General features: G+C 39.7%; 1 protein-coding gene across 3 annotated transcripts in view; it reads left to right on the top strand.

Moving 5' to 3' along the window:
* ZSWIM8 (zinc finger SWIM-type containing 8) overlaps positions 1–18,806 on the top strand; it is a 63,623-nt gene that overhangs the window by 21,844 nt on the left and 22,973 nt on the right. For all 3 annotated transcript variants that reach the window (XM_075155355.1, XM_075155354.1, XM_075155353.1), the window contains exons 2-8: positions 3,710–3,863; positions 5,540–5,634; positions 11,449–11,621; positions 13,393–13,500; positions 16,428–16,509; positions 17,758–17,878; positions 18,240–18,441. In XM_075155355.1, coding sequence (XP_075011456.1) covers positions 3,710–3,863; positions 5,540–5,634; positions 11,449–11,621; positions 13,393–13,500; positions 16,428–16,509; positions 17,758–17,878; positions 18,240–18,441 — 935 coding nt within the window. The remainder of the gene's footprint in view (positions 1–3,709; positions 3,864–5,539; positions 5,635–11,448; positions 11,622–13,392; positions 13,501–16,427; positions 16,510–17,757; positions 17,879–18,239; positions 18,442–18,806) is intronic.

Genomic DNA, 18,806 nt, shown 5'->3' with positions numbered 1-18,806 from the left:
TTTGCTTTCTGAGCAGAAGCTGTGATGCTTTCTCCTTTTCTTTGTTAACAGACTTTTCCTTTTTTTTCTTGCTCAAAATATATTTATTATAGTACCTGAGAGTACCTTTTGTCTGTTTTATTGATAATACCTTTTGATACAAGTAGGTATGAATCCACAAACCCTGGATTTGTGTATCTAGAGATAAACTTTTTGAATGGATCTCTCTTTGTTTAGGACTCAAAGGAGAGTATTCAGAGTCTAATTTAAGCACCTAACTCAGACTGTTCAGCTGAAGCTGACTTTACAGGAGGCCTAACAAGAAAAGATCCTCTGATGCTCTGAGTCACATTCTAGATAAGTGTCTCACCTTGGCTACATAGGGACTACCCCCTTGAAACTTAGGGCAGTTTAACTTCTTAATTTTAGTATTTACATTGTATGCCAAGTTAGCTACTGTGAATTCACCTGCCCTTAAAGTATCATTGGAAAATAATTTTCTACTTTTCGGTTGTTTTCTACTATTTCTTTTGCACATCTCTTTTTACTTGTAGAAAATTCAGCATTTTAGAAAGATGCATGGTCTTATAGAGAAGATTATCGCTTGTTAGATTATTTTTTCCCCACCAGGTTTTACTGCTTTCACCTTATTCTGAAAATGTCTAAGCTATGTGCTGTGAATGTCTGACTGCGGGTTATGATAGATATGCCAGATAATTGGCCACCTGTCTTCTGCTGATTACTACTAACACAGTACAGCTGATGAATCAGTTAATGAGTTCAATGCAAAGTCAGCCTGTTACCTTAGTTCATTGTGTAAAACTGTTAAAATCAAGCTGGCTGACTTGCGCTGGACTTACACTGGCACAGATGAGGAGGGCTCATGTTGTCTTCCCACCTGGAAGAAATGTTTTCTCAGGAGAGGTAATTTCAGTAACACTTGTCAAAGTATTTTTCTTGAGCTAGTTTAGTTTAGCTTGAAAGAGAACAGCCATACTATGTAGTGGAGAGATTGGAGGGTGATTGCAATGATCCTACTACTGCTCCTAGTGCCGGTATACTCTACTAGTACCATTGAGACCTAGTAACTGATTGTATGTGTGTCTGTCCTGGTTCCAGCTGGGACAGGGTTAACTTTCTTCCCACTAGCTTGGGGGGGGTGTGCTGTGTTTTGGGTTCGGTGTGAAAGGAGCGTTGATGGCCCATTGATGCTTTGGCTGTTGCTGGGTGGTGCTTGCACCGGGAGGGGGGAGCACAGCCGGGGTGGTGGACCCAGCTGGCCAATGGGGTATTCTATACCATGGGACATCATGCTCAGTATAAAAACCAGGTGTGTGGGGGGGCTCGCCCCCCGTTCGTGGCACGCGGTCGGCGGTCGGTGAGCAGTTGTGTTGTGCATTGCCTGCTTTGTGTATTCTGTTATTGTTGTTGTTCTCACTGTTATTATTACTGTTCTACTTAGTTTTATTTCAATTATTAAACTGTTTTTATCTCAACCCGGGAGCTTTCCTTCTTGTGCCCTCCCGATTCTCTCCCCCATCCCACCGGGGGGGGGGTGATCGAGCGGCTGCGTGGCGTTTATTTTTGCTGGCTGGGGTTAAACCACGACAGTGTCCTAGTCCATTGCAACAGTAAAGTAAAATATTTTTAAGAGTAAGGTGTACGCATAGAATAATAAGCAGAATGCGTTTGCGTTTGCTGCTTTTTTGACAACTTAGTCTGTCTCTAGCATTTCTAATCTAACCTTCATACGCAGCACCAAATCCTTGTAAAAAGGAATACCATCCAGGCTGCAGGCTTGCAGCTCTTTGAAGAATGTGCAGGTGTTTCACTTGGTACTGAAGACTTTTTTGAGTCTTGTACCTTGTAGAGGTTTTTTAGGTGTTCTCTCTTTTCTAGTATCGTGTAATGAAAGACTTGGATCAAGTGCCTCTATACAGAAAGTGCAGTTAAAACCACAAGAAATATTTCTCCTTTCATTGCACAGAGTAATTTCAAGTATTTAAGTGCCTCAGTTTGGACCTTCTGTGGTATCTACTACTATTGTAGTAGCAGCAATGACACTTAAGTTGACTATGTTGCACTAATTAAAAATAGTAAATTTTTTTTTTTAGTGACTACTTAAAAATAGTAATTTTTTTAGTGACTTGATGAAAGCTTTACACCTGTTCTGGTTGTCAAAAGTGGAAATGAGATGACTTTTCTGCCAAAATCTTATTTATCTGCTAGCTGTAGAGAAGGGACACTCCACTTTTCCATCGTTGTTCATTTTACAATCTGCTGTTCTCACATTTGTGGCTGGGATTATAACACTGTAAAACAGAGGCTCCGTCTATAACATAGAGTAAAAGTCACTAGTGATGGAGAAATAATCCTGGCAGCGAAAGACTGACTGTCTGGGAGAACTGGATGCTGCCTAATGAATCTAATTTCACTGCAATCAAAAAATCATAAATGTGGATGTTTGAAAACTGTATTTTCTTTCCATATTTATGCAATCCTTCCATTTGACCGATCTGCTCAGTACTGGGGGAGATGTTGGCTGCTTTGCTGTGTGCATGCACTTTCAAAGCCCTCTCCCTTCCTATCTGATTCCCAGCTGTTGGGATTGGAGGGCATCTCTAGGCAGAGGGTGAGAAAGCTCTTACTGACATCAGGGCTTAAGTTTTCCTTTGATATGTTGCTTGGAGGCTGGTGGGGAGGGAAAGCTGAGGGCCGGATTGGTTTACATTCTGGCTTCTAGTGGTGTTTCAGAATCTGGTTAGGGAGGTGAAGACTCGTAACATCGAATATCTGAAACTGAATTAATTAGGGTGTTGGCAACAGGGTTTGGAAGACAGGGGAACCAAGGCTGCTGTAGTGATGGATCGGGAAGTGATCTCAGTAAAGCAGTGAGGTGCTTGCAGATAAGGCATGTCTGGCATTTTGTGTAGAGTGTAATCTAGCTCAGAGTGAAGCAGAAACATAAGGTTCCCATAGCCTGATGATAAGAAATCTTCATCTGCACTTAAAAACATAAAAAGTGGAGTTAGTTTGGTAGAAAGTGGTGGTTAAGTGTATTTGGATAAAGCTCTTGGTGCCTTCAGTTAAGATCCTTATGGGCTTGGTATAGTCAGCACTGAATGTGAATTCCCAGTTGCTTCTGTAAAGAACTTGAAACATAAAGACAGATATGATACAAAAGGTGATGGTGAGGAGAATAAAACAACAAATACTAACTGAAATTAAGATCTTGTAAATTGCTGAGTACTGAATGTTACCAAAAAAGTCAATACTAAGGTTCCTGGATAACCTTTCCGTTGCTGTCTTGTGCATATACACTGTAATAGTTCTTTGTGTAATCACCTGGCATTCAGAGGATGTTGCTGCCATATTCTAACAGAAATGTGTGAAAAATATTTGGTTACCTTAAGTCTTGCTAAATGGTTTCAGTTTTGTCAGGAGACAAAGTTCAAGTTGCTGAAGTCTGCTAAGCTAATGTAGCTCTCCTGATGAAGGACTGTTTTTTTAGGAATGTGAACCCCTGCCCTAGGGGGCTGAAAACAAACACAAAGTTGGCAGGCAATTCTTCAGAAAATTTCTGTGCTGCCTTTTACTGTCTATCAAAATTGGTCCTTGAACTTAGTGAGATAAGAGAGGAAGTAGAAGAGCTCCCTGCTCCAATCACTTTAGCCTCTCATGAGTTTTGTTCTCTGAATGGCTAACTGCATTTTGTTTCTTGTCTTGCTAGATGGGCTGGTGATCCCATTGGTGGAACTGTCTGCAAAACAGGTTGCATTTCACATTCCATTTGAGGTGGTGGAGAAAGTTTATCCTCCAGTGCCTGAGCAACTGCAGCTTCGGATCGCCTTCTGGAGTTTCCCAGAAAATGAGGAAGATATCAGGTAATGAATACTACTGTTTCATTGACGCTTAAGGAAAAGAGGAGAATCGTTCACTAGAGGAGAATCGTTGTCCATTTGATGTCCCATATATCTGCTGCTTCTGGTGTTCTCTTGTGCATTTTGCAATACATGGATGGGTTACTGTGGGATATACTATGATACAGGGTTTTATTTCAGGGTGAGCTGCCCTGCATATGTCCCAGGAAAAGCATGTGCACATGCAGGTTCTGTGTGTAAATGATAGCAGAATAAATGCACCCTTTAATTTGCCTGACAGTAACTTGTTTGTAGAGTTTTGTCCTTATAGAATCATAGAGTCATTTAGGTTGGAAAAGACCCTTAAGATCATCGAGTCCTGTAAACGTAACATTGCCAAGTCCACCACTAAACCATGCCCCTGAGCACCACGTCTACACGTCTTTTAAATACCTGCAGGGATGGTGACTCAACCACTTCCCTGGGCAGCCTGTTCCAAGGCTTGACAACCCTTTTGGTGAAGAAATTTTTCCTAATATCCGAAGTAAACCTTCCCTGGTGCAACCTGAGGCCGTTTTCTCTCGTGCCATCACTTGTTACTTGGGAGAAGAGACCGACCCCCACCTCGCTACAACCTCCTTTCAGGTAGTTGTAGAGAGCAATAAGGTCTCCCTGGAGCCTCCTTTTCTCCAGGCTAAACGGTCCCAGTTCCCTCAGCCGCTCCTCATAAGACTTGTGCTTTGGACCCTTCACCAGCTTTGTTGCCCTTCTCTGGACACACTCCAGCACCTCAGTGTCTTTCTTATGTTAGTCTTATGCAGTATTCTTTCCAGTTTGAATCTGTTGCTTGAGTCAGATGGACTGAAAAATTGCCGGGGAGGGGTGGCTCAGTATGCTGTGCAAGCCTTTTGTTGGTGTAAGTAGGAGAATCAGAATTTGCTGAGTACATCAGTGGTCAGAGTGGATACTGTCAGAAAGATGACTATATTTCTTATGTTTCCACATAAATTGTGTGAGTACATAGTCAAAAACTCTGTACTTTTAGATCTTTTACCAAAGTATTTTTGCTGAAGCTTTTATACTATAGGAGGCCTACCCATGTAACGGTGCAGTCAGAATTTTGTTGCAAAGTAGTGATATTATGCTCTTTTAGAAAGAATCATCCTGGAAGTTCTTAGATGCATTCATCTAAAGTTCTGGTATCAGATGGGGGACGTAGTGTCAGAGGTGCTGATGTAATTAGTAAGATCACCTGTGGGGGAATAGAACAAGCCAGCTGGTTATACATGTTCACTATTCTCATGAGCACAGATGTAAAAAAAACTCGATGTGAGCATGCAGGTAACTCATCTAGAAGTACAAGGAGTTTTCACTGTGGCATGCTAATATTGGACCTTGAATTGATATTATACTCTATATAAAAGCTTAATTTTAGGCTATGAATGAATTTGTATTTCAGAGCCTTAGGTTGAAATTCCTAGAAATGCCAGTGGCTATACACAAGCCCAGTTAGGATGAGACTAATGAGTTTTATCGTTGAATTGTAATGGAGAAATGGCAGAAAAGAGATGGACTTCATCTTAAAGATGAAGATAGTAAGAATTTTTCAAAAGCCATGTCAACACAGAATGCAAGAGGATAATAATGTGAATTTTCTCAAAAACAGACTGATCTTGACATGTTATGTGTGTCTCTTGCAGATTGTACTCGTGTTTGGCGAATGGCAGTGCAGATGAGTTCCAGCGAGGGGAGCAGCTGTTCCGGGTGAGGGCTGTCAAAGACCCTCTCCAGATAGGTAAGAACATTGCAGCTTCAAGTCTCTAGATATTTCAGATTCCCAAAACCATATCTGCAATGGGACAGCAGTGGTATGACTGTGTCTCAAAGCAAGCTTTTCTGGCATCCTAGACTAAACTCCCTGCCACATGCATTCTTTGTAATGTCTTGAGATAAATACTATGTTTATTTCAGCCTCAATTAGCTCAGCTGTGAAACTGAGTGAAAAGCCAGAAATGTTCTGAAAAATTAGATCCTTAATCTGTCTCAGCATTTTGGAAAAAACTGTGTAGAATGTCTTTGTCTCCATAATGCTTAAATTCCTCATTGATAAAGAGAACTTGGTTTTCTAGTGGTTTGATCAAATGAATGCCTTGCCTAAAGTACATGTATGGCAGAGAGGAAGTTTGCAAGATTTAATTATTCTTGTAGCAAGAGAGTTGTATTAATAATACAGGTACTCATGTAGCATTTTGGCAGAAGGAACTCCCTGTTGCTGGACAGCTGGTTTTATTGTTTCTCCTCACTTAATTTTGTTCTTTTTATGTTTCATGGTTATAAAAACTAATCTTATCTTAAACAAAGAATTGGACTCTGGATTTTTCATTAAATCCTTTGAAGTAAAGAAGAATATTGAGTTGGCTTTTCCAGTGACAGCTGTTAGACAGGAAGGCATTCTATGTGAAATAAAGACGCTAGTAGGTGGGCCATGTCAATCCAATGCAGATGTGTTGTTTTTTCCGCAAGTGTAAGCTTCAGAATTAGAATATTAATTGGCATGTGGGAACTGAGTTTGGTTGTAATAAGAAAAATGATAATATAAAAAGCTGTATAATGTTAAGGAGGAAAGTTCCTGTATTTTCCTGTGATTAGGGGTAGAGACTTCTATGGGCCTGTTTAGTTGCTAGTACCAGTAATACTTAACTCTCAGTGATCAGTGGAATGAATAAATTTAGGTAAAGGACCCTCAAAAAGGGAATAAAAGGGAGTCATACTGTAAAAGTTTGAGAGAACGAAAAGAAAACGAGATATTCATTGAGATATGCAAATTTCAAGAGACTGATGAACTGTTATCTGAATATAGGGTAAAGCGTCTGAAAGGATTTTACCTAGTCCATTGTCTACTGTAGTAACAATAGCAGGAGTTCTTGGGAATGGAAGTGAAGTACTTCCTCATACATAAGGTATATTGAGTTGTCAGTGAGACCAGATAGTAATTTTGGAACGTCAATGAAATGGAGCTAAATAGGATTAAACCGACTTTTGAGTGCATTAATAAGCTCCTGATGTCAGAACTGAAATGCTGAGAGAGGCCTCTAAGGCTTCTGCTGAACTTCAGGAAGGCAAATGTTTAAGAGAGACCAAAATGAATTAAAATGCAACTGGCTGAAATTCAGTAATTCCTGGGACTTTCACAATGGAAAAGAGCAGAATATTTAATATACAGTGCTAAGACTGTGGTCAAAACTTGTTTCAGTAATAAATTAAAAAGATGTAAAGCAATGTAAATGAACAAAGGCTAGAAATATTAATGCAAAAACTGTGCTTGGGGGAGGAGGAGAGGAGTAGGGAAAAAGAGGAGGCGGTGAATGATACAGGGGAGGAACTTCTCAAGTACACATACAGCAACTGCGCTTCTTGAGAAAGGATTATGTGTGTGGAAGGGAAGGAAGTAACTTGGTTTAAACAGTAACGTCGTTTCCTCCTTAGTAGAGGAACTTTATCTAATGGAAGGATTTTTTTTTTTTTTTTCCCCCCATGAGTAGCAGCCCAGAAGCTGGGCACTACAGGTGGGGTGGATATAATTTCAGTTGTCTACTCCAAATGATTTTAAGGTGTGTGGTTGCAGTTTTGAGTTTCAGATACTGACAAATGGGAAAAGAAATGCAGGAAATGAAGCAGTCCTTGAGAGGGGATTTGATTTGGAGGGGGATTGGGCAGTGCATTGTGATATTGTGATCAACAGGACAAAGCCTGAAATGTGCTTTGTGCTCTTTTTGTCCCATTTCCTTTTGCAGCGTAAGATTTTTTTTTTTAAACATAAATTAGTCATCTTGTCCACATGCAAATCCATATCCATAATTTCTGAACAATAGCACCTCTTCACCACATTCCAAAACCCCACTTTTTTACTGTGTTCTACTGTATATACACAAAGAATTGGCTTTTGTAGACCTTCTCCTGCACATTCCCTTTGTAGTAGTCATATATCCACCTCCTTACACTGAAGACATTATTGCTGTTCTCAAATAGGTGTGTTGTGCTGATTTCAGGGACTTTTTTTCTATCATAGTTTTAATTTCTTTTTAACAAATGAGGAAGGCAGCAGCTGGTTCAGTCTGGATTCTAACTTTGCATCTCCTTGAATTGCGTCTCTAAGTCTCCACTTTTTAGAGATTCTCCTATCTTTGTTTAAAACAAACAAAAGTCCAAAATTGCCTTGCTTTACTTCCTGTCTAAAAGCTTTTGTTCAGCTCTCGTTTTCACATTTCTGTTAGTCCTGGGGAAGCCAGAGAAAAAGTTCTTAAATTCTATGCTGAGGTGTGTTTGCTGTCATTGTTATAGAGGCATCAGAACTACCAAATTCAATGAAGAAATCTCGGAAGCTGTATTGCAAGAAGTATTCTTAGCAGGGTGTTGTTAACTCATGGGTCACTTAAATCTTTTCATTCCAGTTGCTTTCTGAGTAGCTTGGGGTATTTCAAATTTGTGCATTTCCACCTGAAATCATGAGGACTAACAGGACCTCAGAAAAATGAATAAACAGACCTGAAATTTTACAATAAATGAGTTTCATGATAAAATAAATACTAAATGCAAAAGACATTGACGTAGCTATCCTAAAATTCTGAAAACTGGATTTTAACCAGTGAGAAGCATACATTTCTTTTAGATACTTTTCCTGAAAGATTTAAGTTTCAGGGGTAAAGCAGTGAGAAGGGTAGGTTATGGACTGAAAAAGAAGCCATCTCTATTTTGTAGGACCTAGTCTAGGCAGCAGTTGATTATTTCCAGCTTTTACATTTGATCAAACCATGGGTCTTAATTGAGTATCAGAGAGGACAGTGTGCTGCTACCCCTTCTTCACTACATGATAAAACCTGCTTCGTGGGTGCAGTAGATCACTCCTGGTGCTCTCTGCGCATAGCGAGTATGTTGTACAGTGCATGTACCTGACACATCCTCTGAAACATTGGTGCTGGCTGCTTGACATATTTGTTCTGTGCATGAGTGGTAAATCTGGTGCTCACAAGAAGTGTAAGATGCACTTTCTGTGTAGAAAGCCTAAGTGCTTTCACAGAAGCACTAAGCTTGCTCTCCACCCACAGTGCATTTAAGAAAAATGGTAGGCAGGGGGGTGAGACTCCTGGCAGAGCAATTCCTCTGGCCTGCAGCTTATTCTGGAGGTCTCCTGGGAGTGGAGCTTATCAAGAATAGGGTATAGATCTTAGTTTTTTTGTGGTGGGCTACATGCAGTTGCAGAATGAATGCTGCTGGTACATGCAGACGTGTTTTTGTAATGTATTGTTATGCATGGAGTAGATAAGCCATTATCAGGTAGGTGGAGCAGGGGATGGGTGGGAGGGAAGAACGTTCTTGTGGTCTCCATGAGGTGGCCAGGTGACTCAGGTGTGCAGTAGATGTGATTCTTGTCGTCACATTTAAGCAGGAGGGTAAGAGCTGTGGTCTGCAGGAGAAGACAATAGTTGCACTGTGACTGTAAACAAGTACAATTTGATGACCATTTCTTTAAACAGTAGTGTTGGGCTGAGCATTCCAGAATGGTCCCCCTCATAGTCAACTTTTCAGCCCCTGCATGCTCCGACTTTTGTAAGCTGCCCTGTGAACTGAATTGTGTTATTTTTCCTGGTAAAAGTAACCATTAATTTAATCCAGAATTTTTTCCTGATGTGGTTTCCTGTGCCATCCCACAAACAGTTGTTCAGTACAGCAAGACTGGTGGTGCAAAAGAATTGGGCAGAGCTGCTTGCATTAGCAGTGTCAGTAGCAGACATGTTCAAGCTACAGTTTGAGTTGAAGCTTGTGATATGTCATGGTGAAGCCCTTAAATTTTCTTTGTCTCTTTTTATAACTGTTCTTCCCTCTTTGCATTTAGTCAGTTAACTGTCTTCGTATACAAATGAAAATTTCATGGTAGGAGCTTGATAAGAGTGTATAGCTGTGACCCATTCTTCTCTAACGCCTTTCGAATACTTCTTTTTCTCAAACAGAATTGCTACAATTCCAGTTTGTGAAATGCTTAATTTGCTTTTGTGAAAATTAGGGCATTTCGGCATTAGTCTGAGATGCTTCTAGTATAACAGAAGGACTAGCCGAACTGTTTGGGTTGTATTATCCAAGTGTGGAACATAAATTAGAACTGTAGCTAGTAATAAGCAGTGCAGTAATTTTGTGGTGAAATGCCTTCTTTTGTTTTGATTCTGTTCCAATTGCTAAAATGGCTGAAGAATTTGGGTGACATTATGTGTACTAATCAAAATAATCACCCACATCAGGAAGAGGATTTGAATTCTGGTGAACAGGAGAAATAGAAAGGTTAAGCAAGGTAAGAGCAAGTTTGTATTGGCACAGGGATTATATTTTGAGGAAGAAATAGTGCACGTTGTTTTAAATGGGATTTAGTAGGTCACGTGCACTCCTGAACACCATCATTGTAATAATCTCACAATATCATAATAAAAACTTAGTAGTGTGGATTTATAATGTACTTCTCTGTGCTGATGATGGAGAAACTATTTCAATCATCTGTCCCAAGCCATATTTTTTCACTTAAGGTATATTGTTGGACTGAATTTTGGTTATGGCTTTGATACCCTTGGTGCTTTCTATGCTTCATTAAAACTGAATTTGAGACTAGCAAAAAGGCTCTGAGGCTGATTCTCATTGCTGTAGAGAGTGATTAACTGGTGATAGGGACCTTCAAGACAAGTAGAAGATTCATGCTCCTGATGGCCTTTTCCTGCTCGTAATATGTGTGCCTCTGGATAACCATTATCTGTAGAGGAAGCTGCATTATGACTACAACTGGTATGCATTGTACATGAGTTTACACGAAGCCAAGCCTCATTAAAGTTCTTTGTCATCCTGGCTGAGATGAGATGCATAATTTATTTGTTTGATCACAGATTAATGGGGCTGGATTCATTCAAGTGTTATTGCTGAAATTTCGTTTTTCCATTGATTTTAGTCTAAGCAAGAGGGGTTTTTTGTCTTCTGAGTACATGGTTTATAAAAATGGGATATTCGCAAAATTGCAAGGAGGTACATAATTTATGAGAAATGGGTAGCTTCTGAAGCCACAAAGTGAAAGTAAGTGTTCAGATGTAAGTGCTGCCTCCTTTAGTTCACTGTAAAATTGTGAAAGTTGACTGACATAGAAATAATTCTGAAGAAGTCATCTAGCCTGTTCTGCACTGTTGCCAGAGTTAATTAACATAGAAATCATGAGTAAAATATGTATAGTCTAGCTTTGACCCTGTGATGAAAAAACCACACTTTTCAGGGATGGCTTTATCCAGTTCTGCTTTTCTGTTAAGTATTAATAGAAATACATATATAAATAAATTAATGTATTAAAAGCTGGTATTTTTGAACCTCTTATAACATGTTATGCCTCTCTGCTAATATTCTGCTGTAGCTGATTGGGGAGAAACAAGTGCTGGAGACTCTAGATCCACGTCCATCCCTATATGGATGTTGTTGCTAGGCATGTTGTTTTGCTGTTTAAATGGCACATACCTAAATTTCCGTGCTAGCTGAATCTGTCCCCCAAGCATCAGAAGAGTAACGTTGGACTTTTGAATTTTAACAGGTTTCCATCTGAGTGCCACTGTGGTACCCCCACAGATGGTGCCACCCAAAGGTGCGTACAATGTGGCGGTAATGTTTGATCGATGCAGGATCACGTCATGCAGCTGTACCTGCGGAGCTGGGGCCAAGTGGTGTGCTCACGTCGTGGCGCTCTGCCTCTTCCGGATACACAATGTAGGCCTTTAAACACATTCTGCTCTCCCCTAGGCACGAGTCTCTCCTCATTACAGTTTTATGTAACATGCACGCTCTTTAGGGAAGTTGTTCTTGGCACTCCTTTTGGTTACAGATTGTGCAAATGTGCACTCACAGTTGTAGTCTGCAGAGTGAATTGTCTGAGGCTCTAAACTGCAGAATGTCCTTTGATAATGTGCAAATTGCTAAGGGTAGATACAGAGTCCTTTTTGGCCCCTTCCTGTTTCTCATTTAAATGCTAGAATTACTCATTCTTTCTTCAGTTCTGCAAGGAGTGAAAGGTCACCAATAGTTAGTCTTTTAATAAAAGTCTCTGTAAATACGGGATTTGAAAGCTCTTTCTTTTGGTTGATTGATCATTCAGAGTGCAGAAGGAAAGTAATTTTGATCACTGTTGGCCTTTATGTTCACCCGTTCATTTTAACACGTACTGAGGCAGATAAATGTCATTTTGACTTGTAGATTTCAAACAGTCAGTTAAGTTTATGTTTTTATTTGGCCGCTTGTATTCTGTGTGGCCTTGTGTAGCGTGAAAAGTAGGTGTTTCTTATCCCAGCGAACTCCAGGTGAAAATGCGTAGAATTAACATGAAATACACAAGTTGAGGGTTCAGTCTTGCATACAGATTAATTTCCTCAGTCTTTGGGAAGCTGAGAAGTACATCTTAAGGAAGGATTAAGCTTGCATGATTGAAAGCAACAGAAGATTTTCTGCTGTCACAGAACATTTTATAGCTAACATGCTTATGATCAACTCCAGATTCTTAAATAAGTGCTAATAACCTGCTGAAGCATGCTAATATTTCACAATGGACAATTGTAATAGGCTTAAATTGATACTCTTGTGAAATCATTGGAATATCGGTACACTTTCTGTACTTAGGACCAGGGAGTTGGCAAAAAAACGGATTCCGCTTTGAATTATTAGTCCCAGTTTTAAAAGGTGGGTATGGAGAATGAGGATAAGGAAACAAATTTTCATTTATATTACTTACACTCGGAAAGTTTGGACCATGTGTAAGATAAAGATCATGCTTTTCCTGCCAATCCTGTCTTCTACCTGAAAAATTATAGTGAAGGGATTTTCATGTTTGTATATACTGACTGCTAACACTAGCAAGTTACAAGCTAAGGTGTATTGCTCTATGTAGACAAATCAATATCAGAAGCATCTTTATTATCAAACTGCTCTTGCCTGTTTCCAGGTTAAATTTTAGGTAGGTGCCATTTGGGCATTTTTTATTCTGTAGAGTGAAAAAAAGGTTAAGAAACAAGTGGTGGGGTTTTTTTTTATTATCTAAGTTGTTCTAAGATATGGAAAGAGACTGATTTTAAGATTGAAGAAAAAGCCTCTAATGAGATAAATGAGGTGGTTGTGATTCTGTGAAACAGCCCCCCACAGAGCTGGTTGGTTTGCCAGAAGCTTAAAGAATAATGTCCTATTTTAGAGGTTTGTTTGTGAAATCCCTGCCAGTATTTGTGCAATTGCTAGCAACAACAGATCTTAAGCACAGCTGTTAAAGCAGTTTCCTTGAAAAGAAACTCTTAAAAACTCTTTTTATAAAGCCTAGACAGCTTATTTGCATCTTATCTGCAACACACCACATAATTACAGAAAAAAAAATTGTCCATCAAGACTAAGCGTGATATGCATCAGCACAGCTACTATTCATGACACTTCATCCATTCAGTGGACACAGCTTTAAGTCTGACCTGTTAATGGCAGTTTATATCTCCTTTTCTTTCTTCAGGCATCTGCGGTATGCTTACGAGCACCTGTTTCTGAGTCCTTGTCTCGGCTGCAAAGAGACCAATTGCAAAAGTTTGCTCAGTACCTAATCAGTGAACTTCCACAACAGGTAAAAGGGGACAATTGATAGGACTGACTTTTTGTTAAATTCAGTTATCTTTATTCTGGGTCAATTTATATGATGTCTTTTGTTGCAAGATAAGCAGTTTTGCTATTTGATTGTGAGTTTCTGGGAAGGCTTTCAGTTCTTGCTCTTTTCAGGTTTGCTATTCTATTGTTTGACAATTGTCTATTGCCAAGTAAAAGACTAAAAGTGTCTTAAAAAGAGAAAGAAGAGTGGTGGCTATTCATATTAGCATGAACACGCACTTAGCTTGTGGAAGATCAAACACAGTAAAATAAATGCATGGTGGTGAAAAACAGGTCAGAACAAATCAGGTTGCTTCTTTTTTGTGTGTTTGGTTAGTTAAGTGGAGAAGACTACCCAGGGAATGTGTTGTATATGCCTTAGGTGGGCACTTTCTAATGCACCCAATTGGTGCCCTTTTGACTTCCCCCGGTGTAGCTTCTTGGTGATTCATAAGAATCATTTGGGTTATGGAAAGTAATAGAGAGGAAATTTTGTTAGTCAAAGGCAAAATCTGCTCTCTTATTCCTTAAATATCTATGTTGTTCAAGGTCAGGTCATTTATATCATCTGCCTAAAATGCTTGCACAAAATACACAAGAATACCTAAGTGATTGTGAAATGTTTGCTTTAAAAATGTACAGGCTTGGCAACTTTTTTTTGTTGGTTCAACCAAAGGACATTGAGAAAAAACTGGCCTGCATGGGTATCTGTCACATTTCAGTAGTGCATGCATAATGTCTTAAGTAGGAGTCAGATTACTGTTAGCATGTGCCTAAAATTCATATTATGGTGCTGTGCTTGGGACACTAAGATATTCTATTGCTAAAATGTCCTCTAAATTTCCTACAGAAATACTGATCTTCTTATGAGAGGAAATAGAGGAATCATATAATATGAAAGTGATATAAAAATACTGCTTTTTTGTTGCTGAGAGTTCAGCACTAATAGTGTGTGCTTCTTGCTGCATTACATAACAGACAAAGCTTTTCTTCTTACCCTAAGGACTCGGAGCTTTATGTCACATAGTCTGGTGCTTAATAAAGGAGGATTTTGAAAGGCTAGCAGGGTGGTAGTTGTTTCCTGAATGGCATGTGAATTGTTTGCTTCCAAATATTCTGTGTCTGCTCCTCTTTGCAGGGTTTATTTCTCCGTCAGTCATGTATACTAGCTGTGCACCCAGGAACATCTGGATTATTTAATTTAATTATTACTGTCTTGCCAGATAATCTGATGGATGCTGCCCAACAGAAAAGTTTGGGGTTTATTGGCAGATGCATCTTAACCTGTGTTGTGTAATTCCCTTGAAAAAGGCAAGGTGCACCCCAGACTCTTCCAACAACCTCATTGCCAGTCTTCAGGATTTCTGAGTGGAGATAGATACTCTGATACAGCAAGCGGCTGTGTGGTGCTTAGTTGCTGTCTGGGGTTAAACCACCACAACCCTGTATTTTGACTACATGATGTAGAATTAGAGTAGGCTGTACACATTATTCTATTTTATCCTTATTTCCAGCTTGTGAATTACATTATGGTACAGTAATATAATGCTGAATTACTTTCAAGTGTAAAGGGAAGGTGGTCTGTAGGAATGCAGCTAGATAAGGAGATGTTTTTCAAAATCTCTGTAGAAAGTGTTTTCTGTATCTATGAAAATGTCAGTGATTCTTAGCCGCTGGAATTTATTACCCAGTTCTTCTCCCAAGAGCTATTTCCCTTCATGAAGCCAGTACTCCTATTCCAATTAAATATTAATATCTTGGCAAAAATGCCTGAAGGAGAGTCACTGCAGATCCCTGATACTTCAACCTTAAGGTGTGACATTGCCTAGATCTGTGACTTTTCTGCTTCGTGGTGACTTAAAATATGTAGTAGTGGAAAAAGGTACAAGAATAGTTTAATGCTGAGTTTGTTTCTTCATGTGACTCAAATGCAAAATACCCATCTAAAGCATTGTTTTTCTTCCATCTGTTTGAGATGGGTCCATATTATTTGCAAGTATAGGTGTACTGAATGTGCCTTGCTTTACAGTAAGTGTGATCTTTATCCTCAGCCGTTGTGCGGGGAGAGGTGGAGGGATATCGGATGTTCTGTTGCAAGTCATTTAAATCCTAACTATATGCCTAACCTGTTGTAAGCATGCATGCTAAAGACTAAATGGATCTACGGTTTCAGCCCAGACTTAGTGTGGGAAAAAACACTTTCTACTGTGCATTTTTTTTTTCTTCTCAAAGAAGAGCACGTTAATGGTATATCTGCTTAGGATTTTGCAGGTGTGAGCCTTCTCTGCTCATGCTCTGAATTGTCCAGAAGCTCTGATTGCATTAGTTTAGTGCTGAGATTGCATTAGTTTACTATTGAGTCTGAGTTAATATATATATAGTCCCTTCGCTAACAGGATGGTAAATAAGCTAAAGTTTGCCCAAAAGGTTATGTATAGATGTAATTTATAGTTTGCTTCTTTGTTCCCTTTAGCTTGGGTTTTAGAGAAATTATTTAGGAACAAGAAATAAGGAACATTCAAAGTGCAGGAAAATGGTGACCTTGACTGCAGTCACTTCCGTATCTCTCAAAATTAGGTGCAGTGTCACTCTCTGTGGTCTCCTACTTCTCAAGAAATGAGAAGGGAACTAATAACCTATGATGCTTTTGTTTACTGCTTAGGCTGTGAATGTAGGAAGTAAGCCTTGGATATAGGTTTCCTTTGAGAAAGGAGACAAGAAAGTGTAACAGCTGGTTTGCTATTGTATAATCTTTAGCACCCGCTATAGTCTTTTCTGAAAATATGACTGTGTGTATTTGATACTTCTGAAATTATGCTTCAGTCATGAAAAACCAGGCAGATCTTTGGCTGGGTATATCAGGATAAGAAATACTGTGTATATTGAAAGTTTGCTTCATGTTTTCAGATTCTTCCAACTGCTCAGCGCTTGCTGGATGAGCTGTTATCTTCTCAGTCTACTGCCATCAACACAGTGTGTGGAGCCCCAGGTAACCTTGATATATCTTGTTCCAGTAATCTGTGTCACAGATAGGAAGTGGATATATTTCCATTGCATTGAGTTTCTGAAGTGGTCTGTTACCACGTAGCTGGGATTGCAGGTGGAGGTCAAGGAAGAGGGATAAGTATAGGCACAGCAACAGGTACTTGCTGGTGTAATGGATGCCTCAGAGTATATGGAGAGGAAGGCAATGCACCTTTCTAACAGAAGATTTTTCCTTTTAAGTCAGTGTTAATTCCTGGAGATGTTGATTGGAGGGGACGTCTCCAACCTCCTACTTGAAATGGAACTGTTTGCAACACTACATTGGGTTAGCTGTGGCTTGGGCTAGCTTAGCCAAGTCTTGATTACCAGAGACATTATGGAGTGTTCCTATTTTAGTGCTGCACTACCCTTTTGGTCAAGAATTTTTTCCTAATGTCCAGTATGAATACTCTTTTTTATAATCTTCTACTACCAAGAAGACTTTGTCTGCGTTGTGATTTGTGTTTGTGATTCCAAGTAGTTGTAGGCTGTTAATGATCACCCCTCAACCTCTCCTTTTTAGATGAAATTAGCCCATCTTCCTCAGTCTCACCTCATAGGTCATGTGCTCCGTGCCCCTAACTATCTTGATACCCCTCCACTATATCCTCTCTGTTTTCTCAGTATTGTTCCTGATCTGGGGCACCCAAAACTGGATACAATATTCAAGGTGTAACTTTACCAGTGCCAGGTAGAGGGGGATAATATAAGTTCCTTAAATCTGCTAGCTGTGCTTTTCTTAATATAGCCCAGTTTGCAGGTTGGTTCTTTTGTTTTGTGTTTTCAGTGAAAGTTTGCCATTAGTTTGTGTTCAGCTTGGCATCCACCGTAATAACCAAACCCTATCAGCTGCTCAGCCATTTGGTTTTCAATCTGTACTGATGCATGGGGTCTGTCCCAGGTGCAGACGTTTACATTTTTCCTCACTGAACTTCATGAGGTTTCTGTTGGCACAGTCCTTGAATTTCTCCTGGTCCCACTGGTTGTAGTGCTACTATTCAGCATGCCAGCCATGTCTCCCAATTTAGTGTTTTCAGTGGTTAGGGTAATGTTATGATAGCATTTTGAGATAGTTTTGAATAGTGAGTTCTGCAGTGAGTGAAATAAACTGAGTAACACTGCTTGTGTGCTCCCTATAATCTCTGTGGTTGCGCACACAGAGGAAAATAGCTTCAAAGCCTGCAGACTGTATATGTGTTATTCTTTTGTCAAGATCCCACTGCCGGACCCTCTGCATCAGATCAAAGCACCTGGTACTTAGATGAATCTACTCTGAGTGACAACATAAAGAAAACCCTTCATAAATTCTGTGGACCCTCTCCTGTTGTTTTCAGGTAAACTGTTTCCTATTGAAGGGAAAATGTGATATTCATGTAATCTGTAAGCTCATTCACTGTATAGGCTGTACCCTTATGTGATGCCATGGACTGAAGGATGCTTAGTTTCGTGGTCACTCTTCTGGACTGTATTTTTGCATAGCTTGTCCAATGTTATTTCAGTAGAGCACAGTGTATTTGCACAATACCTTCCTTGTGTGGTGTTCTCAGTCTCGTCATGCATCCTGTCTTTTAGGTTATGCCTATCTGTCCCATTTAAGGTGCAAATATACTTCTTGATGTAGAATATACTCAGGATTTTGTATGGATGTGCTTGATTTAATTTTTTCTCATCCCTGCTCTTCTGTTTTATCTACAGTGATGTGAATTCAATGTATCTCTCTTCCACGGAGCCACCAGCTGCTGCCGAGTGGGCCTGTCTCCTGCGTCCCCTGCGAGGAAGAGAGCCTGAAGGAATCTGGAACCTGCTTTCTATTGTGCGGGAGATGTTTAAGAGGCGGGATAGCAATGCAGCTCCTTTGCTGGAGATTCTGACTGACCAGTGTCTCAACTATGAGCAGGTATTCAAATCTCTTTGCTGGGGGTGGGAGGGAAATTCTGGGGAACCAGGCTGAGCCAGTGACTGGTGCCATGTGCCTATACAATCCATGACTGAATAAATTTTTTTTTTTAACAGTCTCTATGCATTATGGGCATGTGCTTCTCCACACTAAAATGATGTTACAGTTTGCTTTTGTGCTGATTTAGTGATGTCCCAAAATACCTCAATTCTTTTAACATTAATATATGGAGTCTGAACTCTTGTTCAGCACATTTGATTTGATTTCTGCCCAGTCAAGGTGATTTATTTTAATGTTTTTTTTCTAAACAAAGTACATCGCACTCACAAATGAGCTATCATTTTGATAAAAACTAAAGATATATG

This window comes from Calonectris borealis, chromosome 7 (genome assembly GCF_964195595.1).
Source record: "Calonectris borealis chromosome 7, bCalBor7.hap1.2, whole genome shotgun sequence".
Taxonomy (NCBI): Eukaryota; Metazoa; Chordata; class Aves; order Procellariiformes; family Procellariidae; genus Calonectris; species Calonectris borealis.
This window is presented reverse-complemented; position numbering and strand designations above follow the sequence as displayed.